Source organism: Anguilla anguilla, chromosome 10 (assembly GCF_013347855.1).
Source record: "Anguilla anguilla isolate fAngAng1 chromosome 10, fAngAng1.pri, whole genome shotgun sequence".
Lineage (NCBI taxonomy): Eukaryota > Metazoa > Chordata > Actinopteri > Anguilliformes > Anguillidae > Anguilla > Anguilla anguilla.
The window spans coordinates 47,912,368-47,929,635 of record NC_049210.1 but is presented as its reverse complement, the minus strand read 5'-3'; the positions used below and the strand labels follow the sequence as shown (position 1 = coordinate 47,929,635).

The 17,268-nt window shown below is 41.2% G+C and overlaps 1 protein-coding gene across 2 annotated transcripts; it reads left to right on the top strand.

Moving 5' to 3' along the window:
- Positions 1-3,053: 3,053 nt before the first annotated feature.
- Positions 3,054-9,364, top strand: LOC118237077 (transcription factor AP-1-like). 2 transcript variants are annotated; one of them, XM_035435496.1, is made up of 3 exons: positions 3,054-3,832; positions 4,350-4,444; positions 4,521-9,364. In XM_035435496.1, the coding sequence occupies exon 3, from the start codon at positions 4,537-4,539 to the stop codon at positions 5,458-5,460; it is 924 nt and encodes a 307-aa protein (XP_035291387.1). In that variant the 5' UTR covers positions 3,054-3,832; positions 4,350-4,444; positions 4,521-4,536; the 3' UTR covers positions 5,461-9,364. The 2 variants fall into 2 exon arrangements, with proteins under 2 accessions (XP_035291387.1, XP_035291386.1); XM_035435495.1 differs by having other exon boundaries at positions 3,055-3,832; positions 4,350-9,364.
- Positions 9,365-17,268: the final 7,904 nt, after the last annotated feature.

The following is a 17,268-nucleotide window of genomic DNA, read 5'->3' as shown; positions in this document are numbered from 1 at the left end:
ATTTTCCAGTTTGGGTTTGAAAAATGACAAATTGATTATCAGTGCATCCTGACAAAATTACTCAAAGAAGGTTAAAAAATGTCCTTGTTTGAATAAAGCATAAAAATGGTTTAGTTCTTTTTTATATGCACTCAAGTTTTTAAAGATAAAAGTACATATGCGTGGGATTTAAACAGCTCTTTGAGTTTGAGAAAAATCAGTGAAATTCCTGTTACAGGTGGTTGGTTCCTTGCATTTGGAAACCAGGGGCTTCCTAGAGTGCAACACCAGTAAATACTTATTCTGTACTCCCAGACATTACCTCATGTACTGTCTGTTCAAACGTCTTGCCATCTTCCTGTTTATATTAATTTACACTACTAATATCTGTAGCGTAGACACATATACTATGAGAGAATATTTCACAAAAATATCAGTTTTTCCTTCTGAAATTACGAACCCCCCCCTTGGAAAAGACAGAAGCGTCACACTGCAGTTGTTCTATTTTTGCGCCTTGTTGGTTTTAGTATCTTAAGAGACACCATAAATCAAAAAGGTTCATAAGATATTAAGTCAGTAGTTTATGTTTTGTCAAAATTGTCACTCTAAAACAATGTTGACCATGAACGACTTTTGAACACTAGAGATTAGCCTAGGAATCCCATGATTTGTTATTAATTTGGAGTTGTGGATTAATGACAGCAGGTGATTCAGTTATCATTGAAATGAATCACCAGATCAGTTACTCATCACAGATCTTTAAGCCCACTGACATACTGCAACACAGTGGAGACGAAGCTATTGTGGAAAGACTGCTGGAAGGAATTAATTTATTTTTAGATTTCTTTTAATTCTACCATATATCATGTACTTCTATGATTTTTTTTTTCTTTCCCCAAAACTCAACATGATTCAGCTATATCCATCTGAAACAAAATATACAAAATAGTGTGATATGCTCTAAATAATTAGTAAAAGATCAATGTAAGGCTCAATGCGGAGATAATGACACCCTCTGCTCTGTGGCTACACCGCCTGTGTCTCTTAGTCCAAGGAATTCTTTCCCCACCAACCTTATTGATTTTTCTGATGTCTTTATTGAAATAAGAAGGCAAAAGATAAGGGCTCTTGTTTTCAATTGTGTTGGGCAATGAATTGGAGATAGGATCAATATGTACAAAATACGATTACCCAGTGTTGTGATTTCATTTATTTTTTTTGGAGAGGAGACTCATACTGCTGCCTGACAACACTCTTCAGGAGATGGAAGGCCACTGGACATCGCCTGGCAACCAGAGCGGCTGGCTGTGGATGCCTGGGACCAGGGACCATCACAGAGCAGCATATAGGATTGCGTTGCTGTACAGTAAAAACCTGCTTGTCTTTTTACGTATCACATTGTGCTCAACTGGGTCTTTCAGGTTGTGGTTCTTGTTGAAGTGGTTTAGTGTTGCGTCCACTAGCGTACATCTGCTTACTGCAATGCAGGTGGGTTTCAGAAAGTAACACCTAGTAAAATAAATCAAATAATGGCAGGCAAACTGGCTGCTTTACTACACATACAAAGAAAATCAAAATGGAAAATAATTATCTCAAAAAATTTCACAGACATTGTTCAGAAAATTGTGATTTGAAGCCTTTTACTGTGGTCCAGAGTGTCGAATGTGCTGATTGCACGGTGCTGGCTGTGTAAATTAGCACACTATTATAACAAAGCTTTTTGAGGGAATCTTCAAGATTTAACAAAAGATGAAAGTCACACACAGTGCACTGTCTGCTTTTCTAAAGCAGGAATATACTTGGGGCCTTTTTGAATGACCTTGCAATTTAAAAAGCAATTACTGTGAAGAAATCAGCAGTGTTTTTGCATGAGGTTGGAATCTTAAATGAGATCAAATCATCTTTAGATTTTTAATGCAGACTAAAGAACAAAACCCATCCAAGCTCAATGATTGGCTGTGAATAAATGACATTTTTTGTTCTCACTTTCAGTGCTGTCAGTGGGACATTATTGTACACTGAGAGGAGGCATGATGTTTGACTGTAGGACTAAATACTAAATTCTACTGAAATTGTAACTAATTGGTTTTCAATACTTGATAATAAAGTATAATAAAATATGATTTTGGTAATAATTTGTTTTCTCTGCCTCTGAATGTTAGAACCAGACTGAAGTTAGCAAGTACAGAGACAGATGGCCTTCTGTATTTGTATAGGCCTAGTTGGTGTCATCTGAGGTCAGTAATCAAGAAGACCCAGATATGACCTGTCCTGGAATCTTATTTCTGCGTGAATGAACATACTGTTTAACTGTTTTCTGTAGGACTTGTAATTGTTGTTTTCTTCAGCAATTCACATTATTGTGAGAGTAATGTTGAATGGAAAATTCCAAAAATTCAATGGCGTAGTTTGTTCCCTTGAAGCAAGTTGACCATACAGATGGGCCCTTCATGAAGACTGCTTGTCCTCAAACCTTCCTGGAGGTTTGTCATGAGTTTTGATTTTTGTACAAATCTTTGCTGCCCTTTTAACCTGTACATTGTATATCCAAGCCAAATCAGACCAACAAAACAAAGGTGTGATATAAACTAAATCGTCCTTGTTTTAGAAAGTAAACTATAGCTCATGTACACTCAGTATGTAAAGGTCATGAAATAAAATGCAAAGATGATTACATAAAATGTAAAGATTATTAAATAAAATGCCCACATATGGTTTGCATGATTAAGGGTTTACAGCCCCTGAAAGACTTTTATTTTTTAATGATCTGCTAACTTTACAATGGCATACAAACTTTCGTTTGTTATCTAAGGTCAGAAAGTACCATTCATGTAGCCTATTGGCCAAATCGAAAATTGAAATAAAACTTCATAAAGTTCCTGTCCCTTTAGATCGAGGGCCGCTTATTTCTCACTCAAAAATATTTACCCAGTGCTCATACAAACACTTTTTAATTGGTTTCTTCTAAAGCCTAATAACACGTCGGGTACAGGTAACTAGGCTACGCCCTCCCAAAGCACAATAATTTTAGAAATCGCCAGTGCTGATTATTGTCTGTTACAATGCGCGTGACGCATGTTGGAAATGTCTCTTTTCGTTTTGATTTCGCTTACAGCTGAGTCCGTACTTGTTCATAATACGATTCCCCTTCAGATAACTTTCTGTTGTAGCCACTGCACATACCGACACTATCGCAACAATAGTCCAACAACTGGCGTGCAAACGAAGAGGACGGGAAACATGTGCGCGCTGTGACCTCAACCAATTGCGGAGGAGGAGGTAGTAAAGTGTGACATCAGTGCAGGGTAGTTTCAGGAACTGAAGAAACAGAGGGCGTGTGATTTTTAGTAATCAGACAAGCAGAAAGTCCCAGAGAGACGAGCTGACAGGAGCAAGGTCGGGCGGGAAATAGCGTTGCTCAATAGCACATACTTTATGGCTAGCGACTTGTGTGACTAATATGGTATACATGCATTATACTGCTGTATGTTTTGAAAAACGGCATCTGTCAACCGACAACTTCATTTCCAACGTCATATTGTTTGCAGCGGGAGCAGTGGCTGCGGTTCTGATACACCATTCGTACTAACGCAGTGGATGGCTGCCTTGCTTGCTTACCGGGTTCCTCGTCTGCGTGGATAACATGCCCACGGTGGACGGTATTTTGTGTCATCGTTAAGCAGTGTGACTAATCGTATACACCCAGGATCGTTGACTCATTGGATTTTATAAGCAAACTTTATTTATTTATTTTTTTTCAAGAAATGGCGATATAAACTGAATATAGGCTATAGCCCTGCTGTCGTGGTGGTCGGATTTACCCTTTTGAAAACGGATTCATCGTTTGCGTACAGTAAGTAAAGTGGACAGTATTTACCTGTGTTGAAATTAAGTTGTTTATAATAACGTTAGTCTAACGTGCTAAAAATGTGACAAAACCGAGTTGTAATAAACGGTCATAGCCTATGGAATGACGGAATTGTTGTCGCCCAGCACTGTTTATGTATGGCATGCGTTATAAATATGTAGCTATGTGTGTGTATGACTTTATATATTTTAGGCTATAGGCTGGTTTGTATTGGACTGATATATTCAACAGTCGCCTGGTAGTCTGCCTGTAACTCATCGAAACACATGCTGAGTACGGTACATGAATCACGTCCTCCGTTGTCTATAGAGCTCTGGCAGTGCTCGTCTAGTAAGTTAGTATGGCTAATAGCTTGTTCAGCGAACTGATGATACCGTACTACAAAAGTGAAAGGGTTGTCAGTATTTATGTTGGCTACGTACGTCGAGTGTTACCTGAATTTGAATCTTTCTTGTCCTATTATTTACCTTTTTGTTAATTTTTCTCTTTATTTTTTTAACAGGTGAAAACTCAAAGGCTGAGTTTACTATATAATGCATTTGTGGAAATACCCCTGATATGTGTTAATCAGATTCTGCTAGTCTGTGTTCATGACGGGTAAGATGGAAACCCCTTTTTATCACGATGACACACCAGATCTTCCAAACTTTGAACAAATTCCTCAATATGGCAGGTACCAAAACCACAAGATGATGACGAGCAAGAAAAATATGGCGGGGCAGAATTTCCCTGGAGAGCCGTCCAGGCTGAAGCTGTTGCACGGAAGCAGTGACGGCGTGAACCCGAATGACACGGCGATCAGCGGCGGCGCTAACGCCTCCATGATGCCCCCCGCAGACATTAACCTGCTGAAGCTTGCTTCCCCTGACCTGGAGCACCTGATCAACCAGGGGCTGGTGACGACCAGTCCAGCACCCAGCTCCACGGGCAGCAACTTCATGTACAGGAACCAGGTGACTAATGAACAGGAGGGCTTCGCAGACGGCTTTGTGAAAGCCTTAGCCGACCTGCACAAACAGAACCAGCTCATCGGGGGCCCCAGCTCCCCGCCCTCCTCGATCCCGGGCCCGTATCAGAGGGGCATGATGCCCGGTGGGGACATGCCCGTCTACACTAACCTCAGCAGCTACGCCCCGGGCAGCATCGCCGTGTCCTCGTCCTACACGGGCAGCCAGCTGTCCTACGCCGCCTCTGTCCACGGCCTGGGCCAGGGAGGGCTGGCGCACGGGCCCCACCCCCACAGCCGGGGCCTGGACGAGCCGCAGACCGTCCCCGAGGTGCCCCCCCCTCCGGGGGACCCTGCCGGCTCCCCCCCCTCGCTGTCCCCCATCGACCTGGAGACGCAGGAGCGGATCAAGGCGGAGAGGAAGAGGCTGAGGAACCGCATCGCCGCCTCCAAGTGCCGCAAGCGGAAGCTGGAGAGGATCTCGCGCCTGGAGGAGAAGGTGAAGGTGCTGAAGACGCAGAACGCCGACCTGGCCTCCACCGCCAGCATCCTGCGGGAGCAGGTGGCACAGCTCAAGCAGAAAGTCATGAACCACGTCACCAACGGCTGCCAGATAGCGGTGAGCTCGGCCACGCTGGGGAAGAGCGGGGAGGGCACCAGCTGCTGAACTCCGCTGCTGAGGGTGTATTTGGAAGTCGCCTTCTGAGTCAGAGACGTAAAGAAGCAGCAGAGTAAATAAGGATGAGGCTGAGAGGGCTGGGCCAGGTCTCGGCTCTTCCTGAACAGAATGCATCAGATTCATACTGCGAGTCTGTGACATTTCATCTCTTTTAAACAAGGGCACCAGGGAGAGGCTCTCGCAGAATAAAAGCTACCTGCACTATCCAGACTGCCACAATTACTCATCTACAGGGTCAGCCTGTGTACACACATACGCACACACACATGCACGCGTACACACACACACGCACACACATGCACATGTGTACACACACACACACATGCAGACGCGTGCATACACACACACATGCACACGCGTGCACACACACACACACACACACATGCACACGCGTGCACACACACACACACACTCACTGTGGCTGTGACTGTGACTAAGTCAGAGAGTGGAGCAGCTTTCAGACTGAGGCGTTCTCAGAGCTGTTAGTCAGAAGGTGCACTGGGTGGAGGTGGGCAGAAGTGGAGGACGGCTCTACAGGATCCCTGCGGATGGATTCAGATATTAGAGGATCTGTGGAGGAATAAAAGGGAATCCCAGCATTTTCAATATTTCATATTCAGTCAGAACGGAGCTGTTTTTTAGGATCTTAAGGATACGAGCACATCCTGAGCTCCGGAGCATAACTGAGTGAAGATGCAGCTGGGAGCTGCTGAAGCGCAGTAGGGGTGTACCGTTTAGCCGCTCATTGTCTCATACACATGCTCCTTTACTTCAAGGCACTAACAAAGACACAAGTCATGAGCACTTTAATGTGAAAATTTCCAGCTGTTTATGGTAAGTGACGTAGGTTAGGCTGTCGCTTAAGTGGCCCTTTTAGCCAAGTGAAACTTATTTAGGTGGTTTCATCGACAACCTGTGGTCTGCATTTCCCTAAGCTGTCTAAGTCGATACCTTTCACTGTGTTGTTCAGTTGTGCTGATTGAAGACTCCTTTAGTCTCCGCCATCTAATATTGAGTATTTTTCCTGTTGTACAAACAGGGGTGTGTTGGCAAAATGAGGCAGCATTTTGACCATACAATTTGAGGACTATATACGTACCTTGACTTTCTTTATTTGGTAACTCATCAAGGTGATATCAAAGTGCTTAATCTGTGGAAAGTGATTAAGTGTAAGGGATCAATGGTATAAAATACTTTGATGTAAAGTACGCATATTATTTTGACAGTGCTTAAACTACATGCAGTTGTTGTTAAGCAATTGTGGACTTAATTCCTCTGCATTCCAAGATAAGTGTAATTTAAGCGGAGTTCTGGCATACATGAAAGTTATATTTACAAAACAGTACATTGAAAAAGCCGTTTGATTGGTTCCTGGTTTGCACAGCCACAAGTTCTTTATTTTCAAAATGGTGTCAAGCTGTGTTTTTAGGAGACATCTGTGTCTTTCTTTAACATTCCGTGTCCAATTGGCATTCAGCGAGTAAATAATCAGCCATGGAGATGTGTTTTGTTGTCCGTTATGAGTAAATCTGTGTGTGTGTGTGTGTGTGTGTGTGTGTGTGTGTGTGTTGGGTGGGGGATCGCAGCTTGCCTTCATGCTGTCGCTCAGTTTGAAGTTGTCCATGCCTGAAATATTTAAAAAGGGCTTTCGGTCAATAGTGTTTTCTTCTTTTTGAGATTAAGACATTTAATAGTTTATTTATGTTAAATATTTACTATTTATATTTTTATGTTAATAAAAATGTGTGTGAGGCAAGTGTATGACACATGCTTTATTTTGGGAACTGTCATATTGCACTTAAAGGAAACATTACATATTTTATATTTATAGCTATATTATTATGCCAAGACAATTCATGTACAGTATAATGCTGATCTGCTGAAATTGTATTTTTGAGATTCCTGCAAATAAAATGTCAGGATGGCTTTTTTTCTCAACAAATACGAAGCCTACTCCTGCTGTTGTCATCCAGGAAAATGTTACGACAGTTTGCTCATAAATGTGTTGCATCACATTGGACAACAGTGAAAGTATTGCTGTGTTCTACTGCTATTGGTACATACAGTGCTGTTGCAGTGTACAGTGACTTGTTTCAGAAAAAATGACATATTTGGTACTTAAATACCTTTGCTTAACCTTTGGTATGGGTATATAGATGATGCTTTATACATGTGTATTTATACAGATATGAACAGTCACAGATTTACTTGGGGAGTCCTCTACTGATATGAAAGCTGTCAAACAGAGTAATATTGAGTGTTGTTTAGAAGATATTTATTTTTTGAAACTTGAATAAGGCTTTAGTTGTTGACTCTATTTTTATACAAAAAAAGTTTTGCATTTGGAGTGCTCAATGAGGATAGGACATGAGAAATGAGGTCTGGCCTGAAGTGTTCATTCAGCTTTGGCCATTCCAGAATCCATTATTTATTGAAGTTGTATTCAAAAGGCAGTCCTTGTTTTTTAAACATATTTTAAACACTTTGCTTCTTTTATAATGGTGACATAATAAGCAGTTTCTGGCTGACTGACTTCAAAATGGCCGACCATTTTAGACAAAATGTTGCTGTGATGCAATGTTGGAGAACAGAGGTTGTAATATCACATACAGAGAACTTGGTGCCGAGTGAAAGAGGCTGGTGTTATATTCCTTCTTTAGCCAGTATAGAAGTGTGAGTTGTTACTAGAAGGCTTTTATACATTTACCTTGTTTAATCGTAAATATTGAAATTAAATGGATTAATCTGTATGTTTGCCAAAATAAACCCTTCCTGTTGCTGCACAGTCTGCATTTCCAGATCATTTTAAAGTGGGTGGTTCAGAATCTTCTTTGTTTGTGAATCACAAACACTTTAGTGAGGTGAACATAAGCACCAAATGTTTTTAATTTTTCAGCATCACTTGGGTGTGGCTTAATCCAATCAGCATTTTACTGCCTTTAATTCTGTGAATTCAGAACTGAGAGAGCTACTGTTCATACAGAAATGACTTATGAATTTTATAAAAAATGATTATAAAATTTTATGAAAGACTGCACTCAGGTTGCGAAGGGAAGATTTGCGAGAAATAACAAAGTCATGTTGAATTTGTCAGGAGAATTGAAAGGTTTTCAGACTTGTAGGAAGTTTAAGCACTTTGTAACTTCCCCATTTGTTGGTATGTCGCACTTCAGTGACATCAGCTGTTATTTGATTAGGTTTTGGTTAGTTATACGAGTTATGAATGAGAATGAGAGAATTTTCAACTCGATGGCGCTTAATTTAAGGTGCATTTTGACAGGAGGAGATGCTCACTGTTGGGTCATGTTCTTGTGGGTGAATCTCAAAGCTAAAGAACACCTGCATCTCGCCCCAAGCTCCCCACTGCAGTGGAGATGATGTAAAGGCTCAAGTGTGAGGATTTGACACTGGTTCATGCTACCAGGTTTATTTAATGTTTACAGGAATTAAAGCTGTGTCTGCAATTTTCAAACAAAGTGTAACATTCAAGGTTTGACAAAGATACGTATTTTGAACATTTAAGGTGTTGCACAAGGATCCTTCACGGGTTAATGTTAACATTGTCGTTTAAAAGAAGCTTTAAAATGGCAGGAGTGAGAGACAAAGCAGAGAGCTCCTGAACTGGGCAGGTTACAGGTAACTGGTACCTTAACACAGGTAACTGGTACCTTAACACAGGTTCAGTTCATTGTTAACATTTTAAGAGGACTGTTGTTTCAATACAACCACGTGTCAACGGAGGAGTGATTTTTGACTAAAAGGCGTCTTGCCTTGCTTTCTTTAACTGTTCCTTATTCATTGTTTGTTTTTTTATTTTACTTTCGTGAGAAATGTTTACTGTTTGTTTGGAATTTTAAAATGAAAAATAAAATAATTAGGTTTCCAAAACCAATGAATGTTTTTTCCTGTGTTATTACAAATTATTTATTAATTAGTTATTACAGTTATCATCGCTCAGCGTGAGCTCTTCTCTGGATTAACATCAGTGATGGTCTCAACACTGCTGAATATGATCAGTTAGTTTTGAAGTTAGCCAGTTAGCCTAATAAACCAGCTGTTCAAATCGTAAGTTAACAGTTCACATATCTTTACACAGTTATACCTAAAGCAGTATTCCGAAGGACCGTCTGAAAGAAAGAGTACTAAATAGGGTCAGAGGGACATTGTGCAGTCATCTTGTGACTACAGGCAGTGAGAGACTGCTGTCTTGGGGATGCATTCTTCAAACTGCTTATAAATTAGGATGACCTCTGACCTATGAGCCATCACTGGATTTTTGGAATGTTAGGAATGCATTTGGCTAATATGGACCAATAGCTTTTTTCCATCTCAGAATTCCAGGCCACATTTTTGCACCAGGGGTAGCCATTCCAGACGTACTGCTTTTCCAAAAAAGAAAAAATAAGTATTAATACAAAAGCATCTGTTTGGGACTTAATCTCTGTAGTTTCTGCATGAATATTGTCAGGGGTGAAAACAGAACCTTTGTTTGCAGAAGCATGCATTGTTTCTCTCATTGTTTGACCAGCCCAATGGCATGTCAGGCCACGGAAATCCAGTCAGACTTCAAACTACCTGAGGTAATCTCTCCACTTTGATTTCTCGTGATTATGTGTTTTATCAGCTCCAAGACTTGACAACATGTAGCAAATTGTACAGTTAGTACTTTATAGAGATCTCCGGGACTTGCATGTGCACAAGGAACCATTGATATTTTATGCTTTAATGTGCTTGTTTGTAATATCAGTCACTGTACTGTATATGTTTTTTTTTGTCGGGGGAGGATGGGGATTTGGCAGGAACAATGTTTGTACAAAGATCAAACACTGTGTGAAACCACTAGGTCTGAAAATCTTGTTTAACCCTAAACTCCTGCTCCCCTGTTAAAAAAAGAAAGGTTATTTCTTGATGTGACCACCTGTGTGCCTCCAAGATTTCCTGTAATGAAGACCCAGCCTTCCAGTAAAGCACAGGGAATAGGCCTTCCAGTAAAGCAGGGGTTAGGGTTAGGGTTAGCATGGGTCATTGTGAGAGACAAATTCACTGATGCCAGTCTTGGCAGGGGAATCACAGGAATTTCCACTTTGAGTCTGGATACATGAAATGAGTCTGCTCACGATGATGACTGCGTGAGCAATGCAATCTCAGCCAATAGAAATGCAGCCCCACTTTCTCTTGGGCCTGAGCAAAAAAAAATCTGAGGATATGACACATGGTTTGTTCAGTTTTATTTGCCTTTTGGTTACTGAGTGCGAGCTTGTTTTGTTTTTTTTTTCATCAGAAAAGTTAGTAGTACTTTTTAAGTTTGTATGAACCACATAAAAAAATTAACTTTGAATGAATGATTAACAGATAAGTAATCACTGGTTTTGGGTGTGTAGTAAAAACGGGAAAAAAACGACATACATAGGAACAGTGCTCAACTGTTTGTAGAACAAAATATAAAAATATATACATATTTAATGCATTGGATATTTAGTATTTACTGTACACACATGCACATACACGCTCTTTCTTGCCAGTGAACTGAAGACTGATAAGATACTGTTTCCAGCTGGAATTGGTAGGCAGATTGCAGGTAATTAAAACTAATCCTCTGAGGAAGATCATTTGATGTCAGATGACTTGTCACCATCATGGTGGGATTCATTTTATGAATTGGTTTGTATGATTTATCACATGTTACTGTTTGACAGGGCACGTGAGTTTGGACATATTTGATTACTTTAGGTATTTCTTTTGCCCAGCACTATAACACCTTCCATTCATCCATCCACCCTTCCATCCATTATCCAACATCCTTATTGTCTTGGGGGCCGGATGAAGAATCAGGTTAGTGCTGGGTTAAAACAGAAATGCACACACACACCCTTTTTGCATAAGCTTGGACACCCCCACCATAGCTTCTCCCCAAGTCATCCATATGTTAGTCAGTGGGGAATCCTTCAATGACCTTATGAAACATTTCATTACTACCAGCAACCCAGACACACGCACACACACACTCACACGCACACACACACACACGCACACACACACGCACAGGCACACACATACACACACACGCACACATACACACACATGCACACATACACACACACGCACACACGCACGCACATGCACACACACGCACACACACACACATACACACACACGCACGCACACACACACGCACTTACACACACACACGCACATACACACACGCACACATGCACACAGGCACACACACGCACACATGCACACATCCATGCTCTCTTAAAGTAACTGAACACATTTACCCTCCAGAACAAAGCCTGACATGCAGCAGGCTGACCTGTCCTCACCTCATCAGTAATAAATGTTATATCTGTATTCGGCCTTCTGTTTAGTTTCTTTTGCTGCGCTCATTTAGCCCAGACTGATGTGCTGCTGGCTCAGTAGGCCTTTTCTCCAAACAGTCTGTTTGTGAGTCACTGTCTCTGTCAAAGGTTAGGCTGACATGGGATGGGAACGCGTGTGTGCAGCGAGAGGTTAACAGTGCCTGGGGTCCCAGGGATTTGCATACCGTCATAAAAATAACAGTCTCATTATGCGACCTGGCAGCCGAGCACACCTGTACCTGCTTCCACCTGACATGATCTGGCAGAGTGCCACAGCCACAGCCCAATCCGGAGTACCACTGCAGCCCACAGCTGAATCTGTCGTAGTTATGTGACAGAATTAAACAAGCCTAATTACCAATGACAAAATATGTGGGTTTTTTAAAAAGTACAATCATAAAGGGCCCATGTGCACCACAATGGGCACCACAAAGTATGACGTCATTGGAGCATTTAAAGGGGCAGGTGGATGCATCATTTAATTGGCATCCCGATGAAAATCTGTTTTGTGAGTCATTTGTGTTCATTGGAGATACTCTGGTGCCAAGTTATTCGCAACAAAACCTCAGTAATTTGAAATGAATGCACCTGACTCTTACAGCACCAGCCATTAGAATGCCCATGCATGGCATGCCCATTGTGACATCACAGGGAGATTATCTGGCAAGCAGGTGGCTGGTTCCATAGATGCCTCAGCAGTGTGTAATGGAACAAACCGTGCATGTGCTGGCTGGAGCAGCAAAAAAAAAAACAAACATCTGAAAGCTGTTATCAGCCCTGATGACATCATCACCGCTGTCTGAGGCCCCTCCCATACTCACGAGCTGCACATGCACATGGCTATTAGCAAGAAGATGGCCTCCGTGGATCGGCCCACACATGCCTCAGCACAGTCTCTCAAAATGGAAACAACGTTGTATAAAACAAACAAATCATTTGTATAATTAACAAGAAAACAGCATGCCCAAGTTTAGTATAAATACCAGTACTTAACATAACACAATGTAATGAAGGCATTATGGAACAGAAAACGCATTACACAAAACAGACAAGTTACTGGTAATTTTGGATTCTTACAGCATTGAAATGACGGTTCAGCTTTTAAACAGAAGTAATGATGCAATTTATTCAGAAAACATTGTGAGGTTCTATGATAACATCAAATCAGGGAAAACCATTTGGAATTATATTAGAGCATTTCTAAATATGCCTTGTGATGCTTTTACAGTGTGCTGACACGTTCAGGGAAATTGTTTCTCTTGAGTATACTTTTAAAAAATACATTTAATGATCTCCATTAAATATACTTAAATATACTTACATATACGTAAACTACTCCTCCATCTTCTTTCTAGTAGCATCATGTATGTCAGCCTCAGAACCGTAAAAACATTCTGTGCAGGTTGTGACTCCTGCATGTTCCCTTCTGTGGAAAGGAAACAAGCCGGAACGTAATTATGAGATGTTTGTAGCCTTAATTGCCACACAGAAAGAGAAATGTTTGGATGGTGACCTGCTTTCTGACCGTGGACTGTCCTGTCAGCAGTTCTTGCGGCACTATAGCTGAGGTATTTTTCAGGTTGACTCTAGACTCGAGACGGGAAAACAGGCATCTGCCGGAACTGTGGAGCCCTGAAGAAGGCATTTTCATATCTGTACAGTAATTACACAAATACACACCTAAACCTACGCATTTTCATATCTGTACAGTAATTACACAAACACACACCTAAACCTGCATTTTCATATCTGTACAGTAATTACACAAACACACACCTAAACCTGCATTTCCAAACACAAGAGCTGCACATAACTGTTTTACCAAGCTGCAAGGACAACATCCAGAGCTGCCTTTGACCTAACAGCTCAAATTCGTGACCTACATTGTTCAGATGTGATTTACCAAACATGCAAAAGGCAGTATTTCCTGAAGCAATGTGGGTGTTCTGTTCAAAGACATTAACATGTCATGTTCCTCTTGCTATTAGAACACACCCTTCTGAGCATCATTCCACTGCAATAACCACTGCAGTTTGCACATTTTCTCAAAGTGAAACCCTTTCATTTACTTTTACCTAGGGCTTAGACCCAGTCTTATTATAATGCACAAGAATTTTGCTTGTATTTTTTGTATTTTTTGATGACAAAACGAATTAACTTTTCACTGCTTTAAGCGGTAAACAGTATTGTGGTTGAAATTAGATTTGAGTACAAGCTTGGAAAGATATAATGAGGTTGTCTCTAGTCAGCGTTGATATTATTACTGTATATAAGATTGAATGCTAAAGTATGGGCAGTGATCACGAACTGCAGAATCAAACAGTAGGACATGCGCACGCACACACACACGCAGGCACACGCACACGCACACAAACATGCAGACACACGTACACACACACACACACAAACACGCACACAAACACGTACACGCACACAAACACGCACACACATGCACACAAACACGCACACGCACACGCACACACACGCGCACACACACACGCACACGCACACACACACGCACACACACACACACACACACGCACACACACACACGGGGATATGAAAATGTTTTACCCCTGACAGGGCTGTAGCCTCCTGCCCAGGTGTGATGAAGCCATGCAGGGGTCTGTTATGTTCCCAAACTCTGCCACGTCCCTTAATTAAAGCAGTAGCACAATATCCTCCCAGAACAGCTCTGACGTGCGCACTGGTGTAGCTGCAGCCTCTGATTCACCCCGATTACTAATGTGATGAGAATGTGTTCCTGAAAGGCTGTGGCCGGATCAAAGCTGGAGGATCACAGGTTTTAGGGGCTCCAGAGCCTTTCCAGGCTGTATTTACAGAACGAGTCTCTGGGTGCTGAGGAGAATGTGATCTATGTGAGTGAAAAATAAAGCTATCTTGGGCTCTGGTAAATGCATAACAATGGACTGTTCAAATACAGTGCACACTGGGCTAAACTGCACTGCGAAGCTGTTTTCTAGCCATAAAACAAACAACAAAATCCCTGGAGAAGGTTTCCTCCCATTCATACACAGGTGTGTGTGCTCTCTGCCACTGCTTTCCAAAATATTTAAAACACCTCACCTCACCCGCCCCAAGATCATCATGTCCACAGTCAGAATATTTGCATACAGAAAAATTTGGATGCTCTGGTGAAATGTGAACGGGCACATTGTCTTTAACAGTTTGGGTGAAATGTGAACGGGCACATTGTCTTTAACAGTTTGGGTGAAATGTGAACGGGCACATTGTCTTTAACAGTTTGGGTGAAATGTGAACGGGCACATTGTCTTTAACAGTTTGCTCAAGGCTGCAGCAGTTTCAGAAGCAGGAGCTCTTTCCTGTAAGCCCAGGCGAACGCTAGTGATTGAAAGGTTTTAGCAGGCAAGTTGACTATGTAGGTCAATGATTCCAGCTAAGTAAGCAAATAAGTATAATAGCACAGTTTCATTAGAGAAAAATGCGCATCAGGTATATTTAATCAGATGTGCTGGAACAGAAGCATTATTATGTGGGGCGACATAGCTCAGGAGGTAAGACCGATTGTCTGGCAGTCGGAGGGTTGCCGGTTCAAACCCCGCCCTGGGCGTGTCGAAGTGTCCTTGAGCAAGACACCTAACCCCTAACTGCTCTGGCGAATGAGAGGCATCAATTGTAAAGCGCTTTGCATAAAAGCGCTATATAAATGCAGTCCATTTACCATTAACCCACCGCTCTGGGCCTCTTTAAGGTTCAGAGCAGCCTAATAAACACAGGAGTCTTCCAGAAAAGGCACTTGAAGTGAGTGTTGGTCCAAGTTTCTCTGCACACAATTCACAATAAAGGGGTTAGTCTTTCTGCCTTCCATCTAATCTGAAATGCTGTGGATTTACAGCTCTTCAGGACTCATATTTATCATTTTTCATAACTTATGAAGGCAGTGACATTATTGTATGAAGACATAATTGTAAGTCAAATTTTTAAAAAACTAACCTTATTGTAAAACATTATAAACAAAATGAAATATTAAAAACCATATCCTGATAAGTTACAGTATCAATGTGTCAATGTTCAATCAGTGTTCTGACATGGGACAGTCCAAAATCACTGAACAGGTGTAAATTTGATATTTATTCTTGCTTAGTAAAGAAGAGCTTTGAAAATTATATTCAGTAATTCTACTGATCACAAAATTGGATTTGTATATTCAGTATGTGTAAGAGTTTATATATATTTTTAATAGCCATTCATGTAGAATGGCACATAAACCAACATAAGCCAACACAGCCATCTTCATTTGAATGTCTGGAAAAAACCGTGTAGGGAAAAACACCATCATAATAATTATGGCAGATTTGTGTGTTTTTTCTGGCGGGAGTATATGTGTTATTGAAGGTAATGTCTGGAATGTTCTGGTGTGGGTGGGCATTACTGTAATTACATGCCCATAAAGATGTAAATGAGTGTGTGGCATAAAGAGACTGGCTGCTCTGATAAAGGGGTTAGTCTTTCTGCCTTCCATCTAATCTGAAATGCTGTGGATTTACAGCTCTTCAGGACTCATATTTATCATTTTTCATAACTTATGAAGGCAGTGACATTATTGTATGAAGACATAATTGTAAGTCAAATTTTTAAAAAACTAACCTTATTGTAAAACATTATAAACAAAATGAAATATTAAAAACCATATCCTGATAAGTTACAGTATCAATGTGTCAATGTTCAATCAGTGTTCTGACATGGGACAGTCCAAAATCACTGAACAGGTGTAAATTTGATATTTATTCTTGCTTAGTAAAGAAGAGCTTTGAAAATTATCAGAGGTTAAATTGGTCATGAGCTAGCTTGCGAACACCTGGGAATCAGCAAGGCACAGTTTGCTAAATGCTAGGAGTAGGGGGGTTGGTGTACTGGGGTGTAAGAATTTGATTTCATGACATACTGTAGGCTGCAGGTTTATATCTTAGCCACGCACAATTAAACAAAGCACGTAAAGCGAATTGTTTGCATAAAAACAGAAATCCAGCTGTATGTAAAGCTGGTGGGCAAAGGAATGCCTCACTGGATAAAGATTTCTCCTCTGAGATGACGAACTGACATAGCAATCAGGATCTAAACTTTGAGATGTTTTTATTTTATCATACTGATAATGGACCAGTGATTCAAATAGGCCTGACACATTCAAGTGATTTTCATTATTATAATTCTGGAATGGAGAGAAATTCTGTGTTACAGAGCCCTCTACTGGAAAAAACTAGGCAGTACAGTTTGAGCTGACAGTACGGAGGTGTAGCATCAAAGGTACTGATGTGTCAATCTTGCCCTGCGATAGACTGGCGGCTTGTCGAGGGTGTATTCTTGCGTCTCGCCCAATACACGCTGGGATAGCCTCCAGCACCCACCGCGACCCGGTCCAGGATAAGCGGGTATACATAATAAATGGATGTTTCTC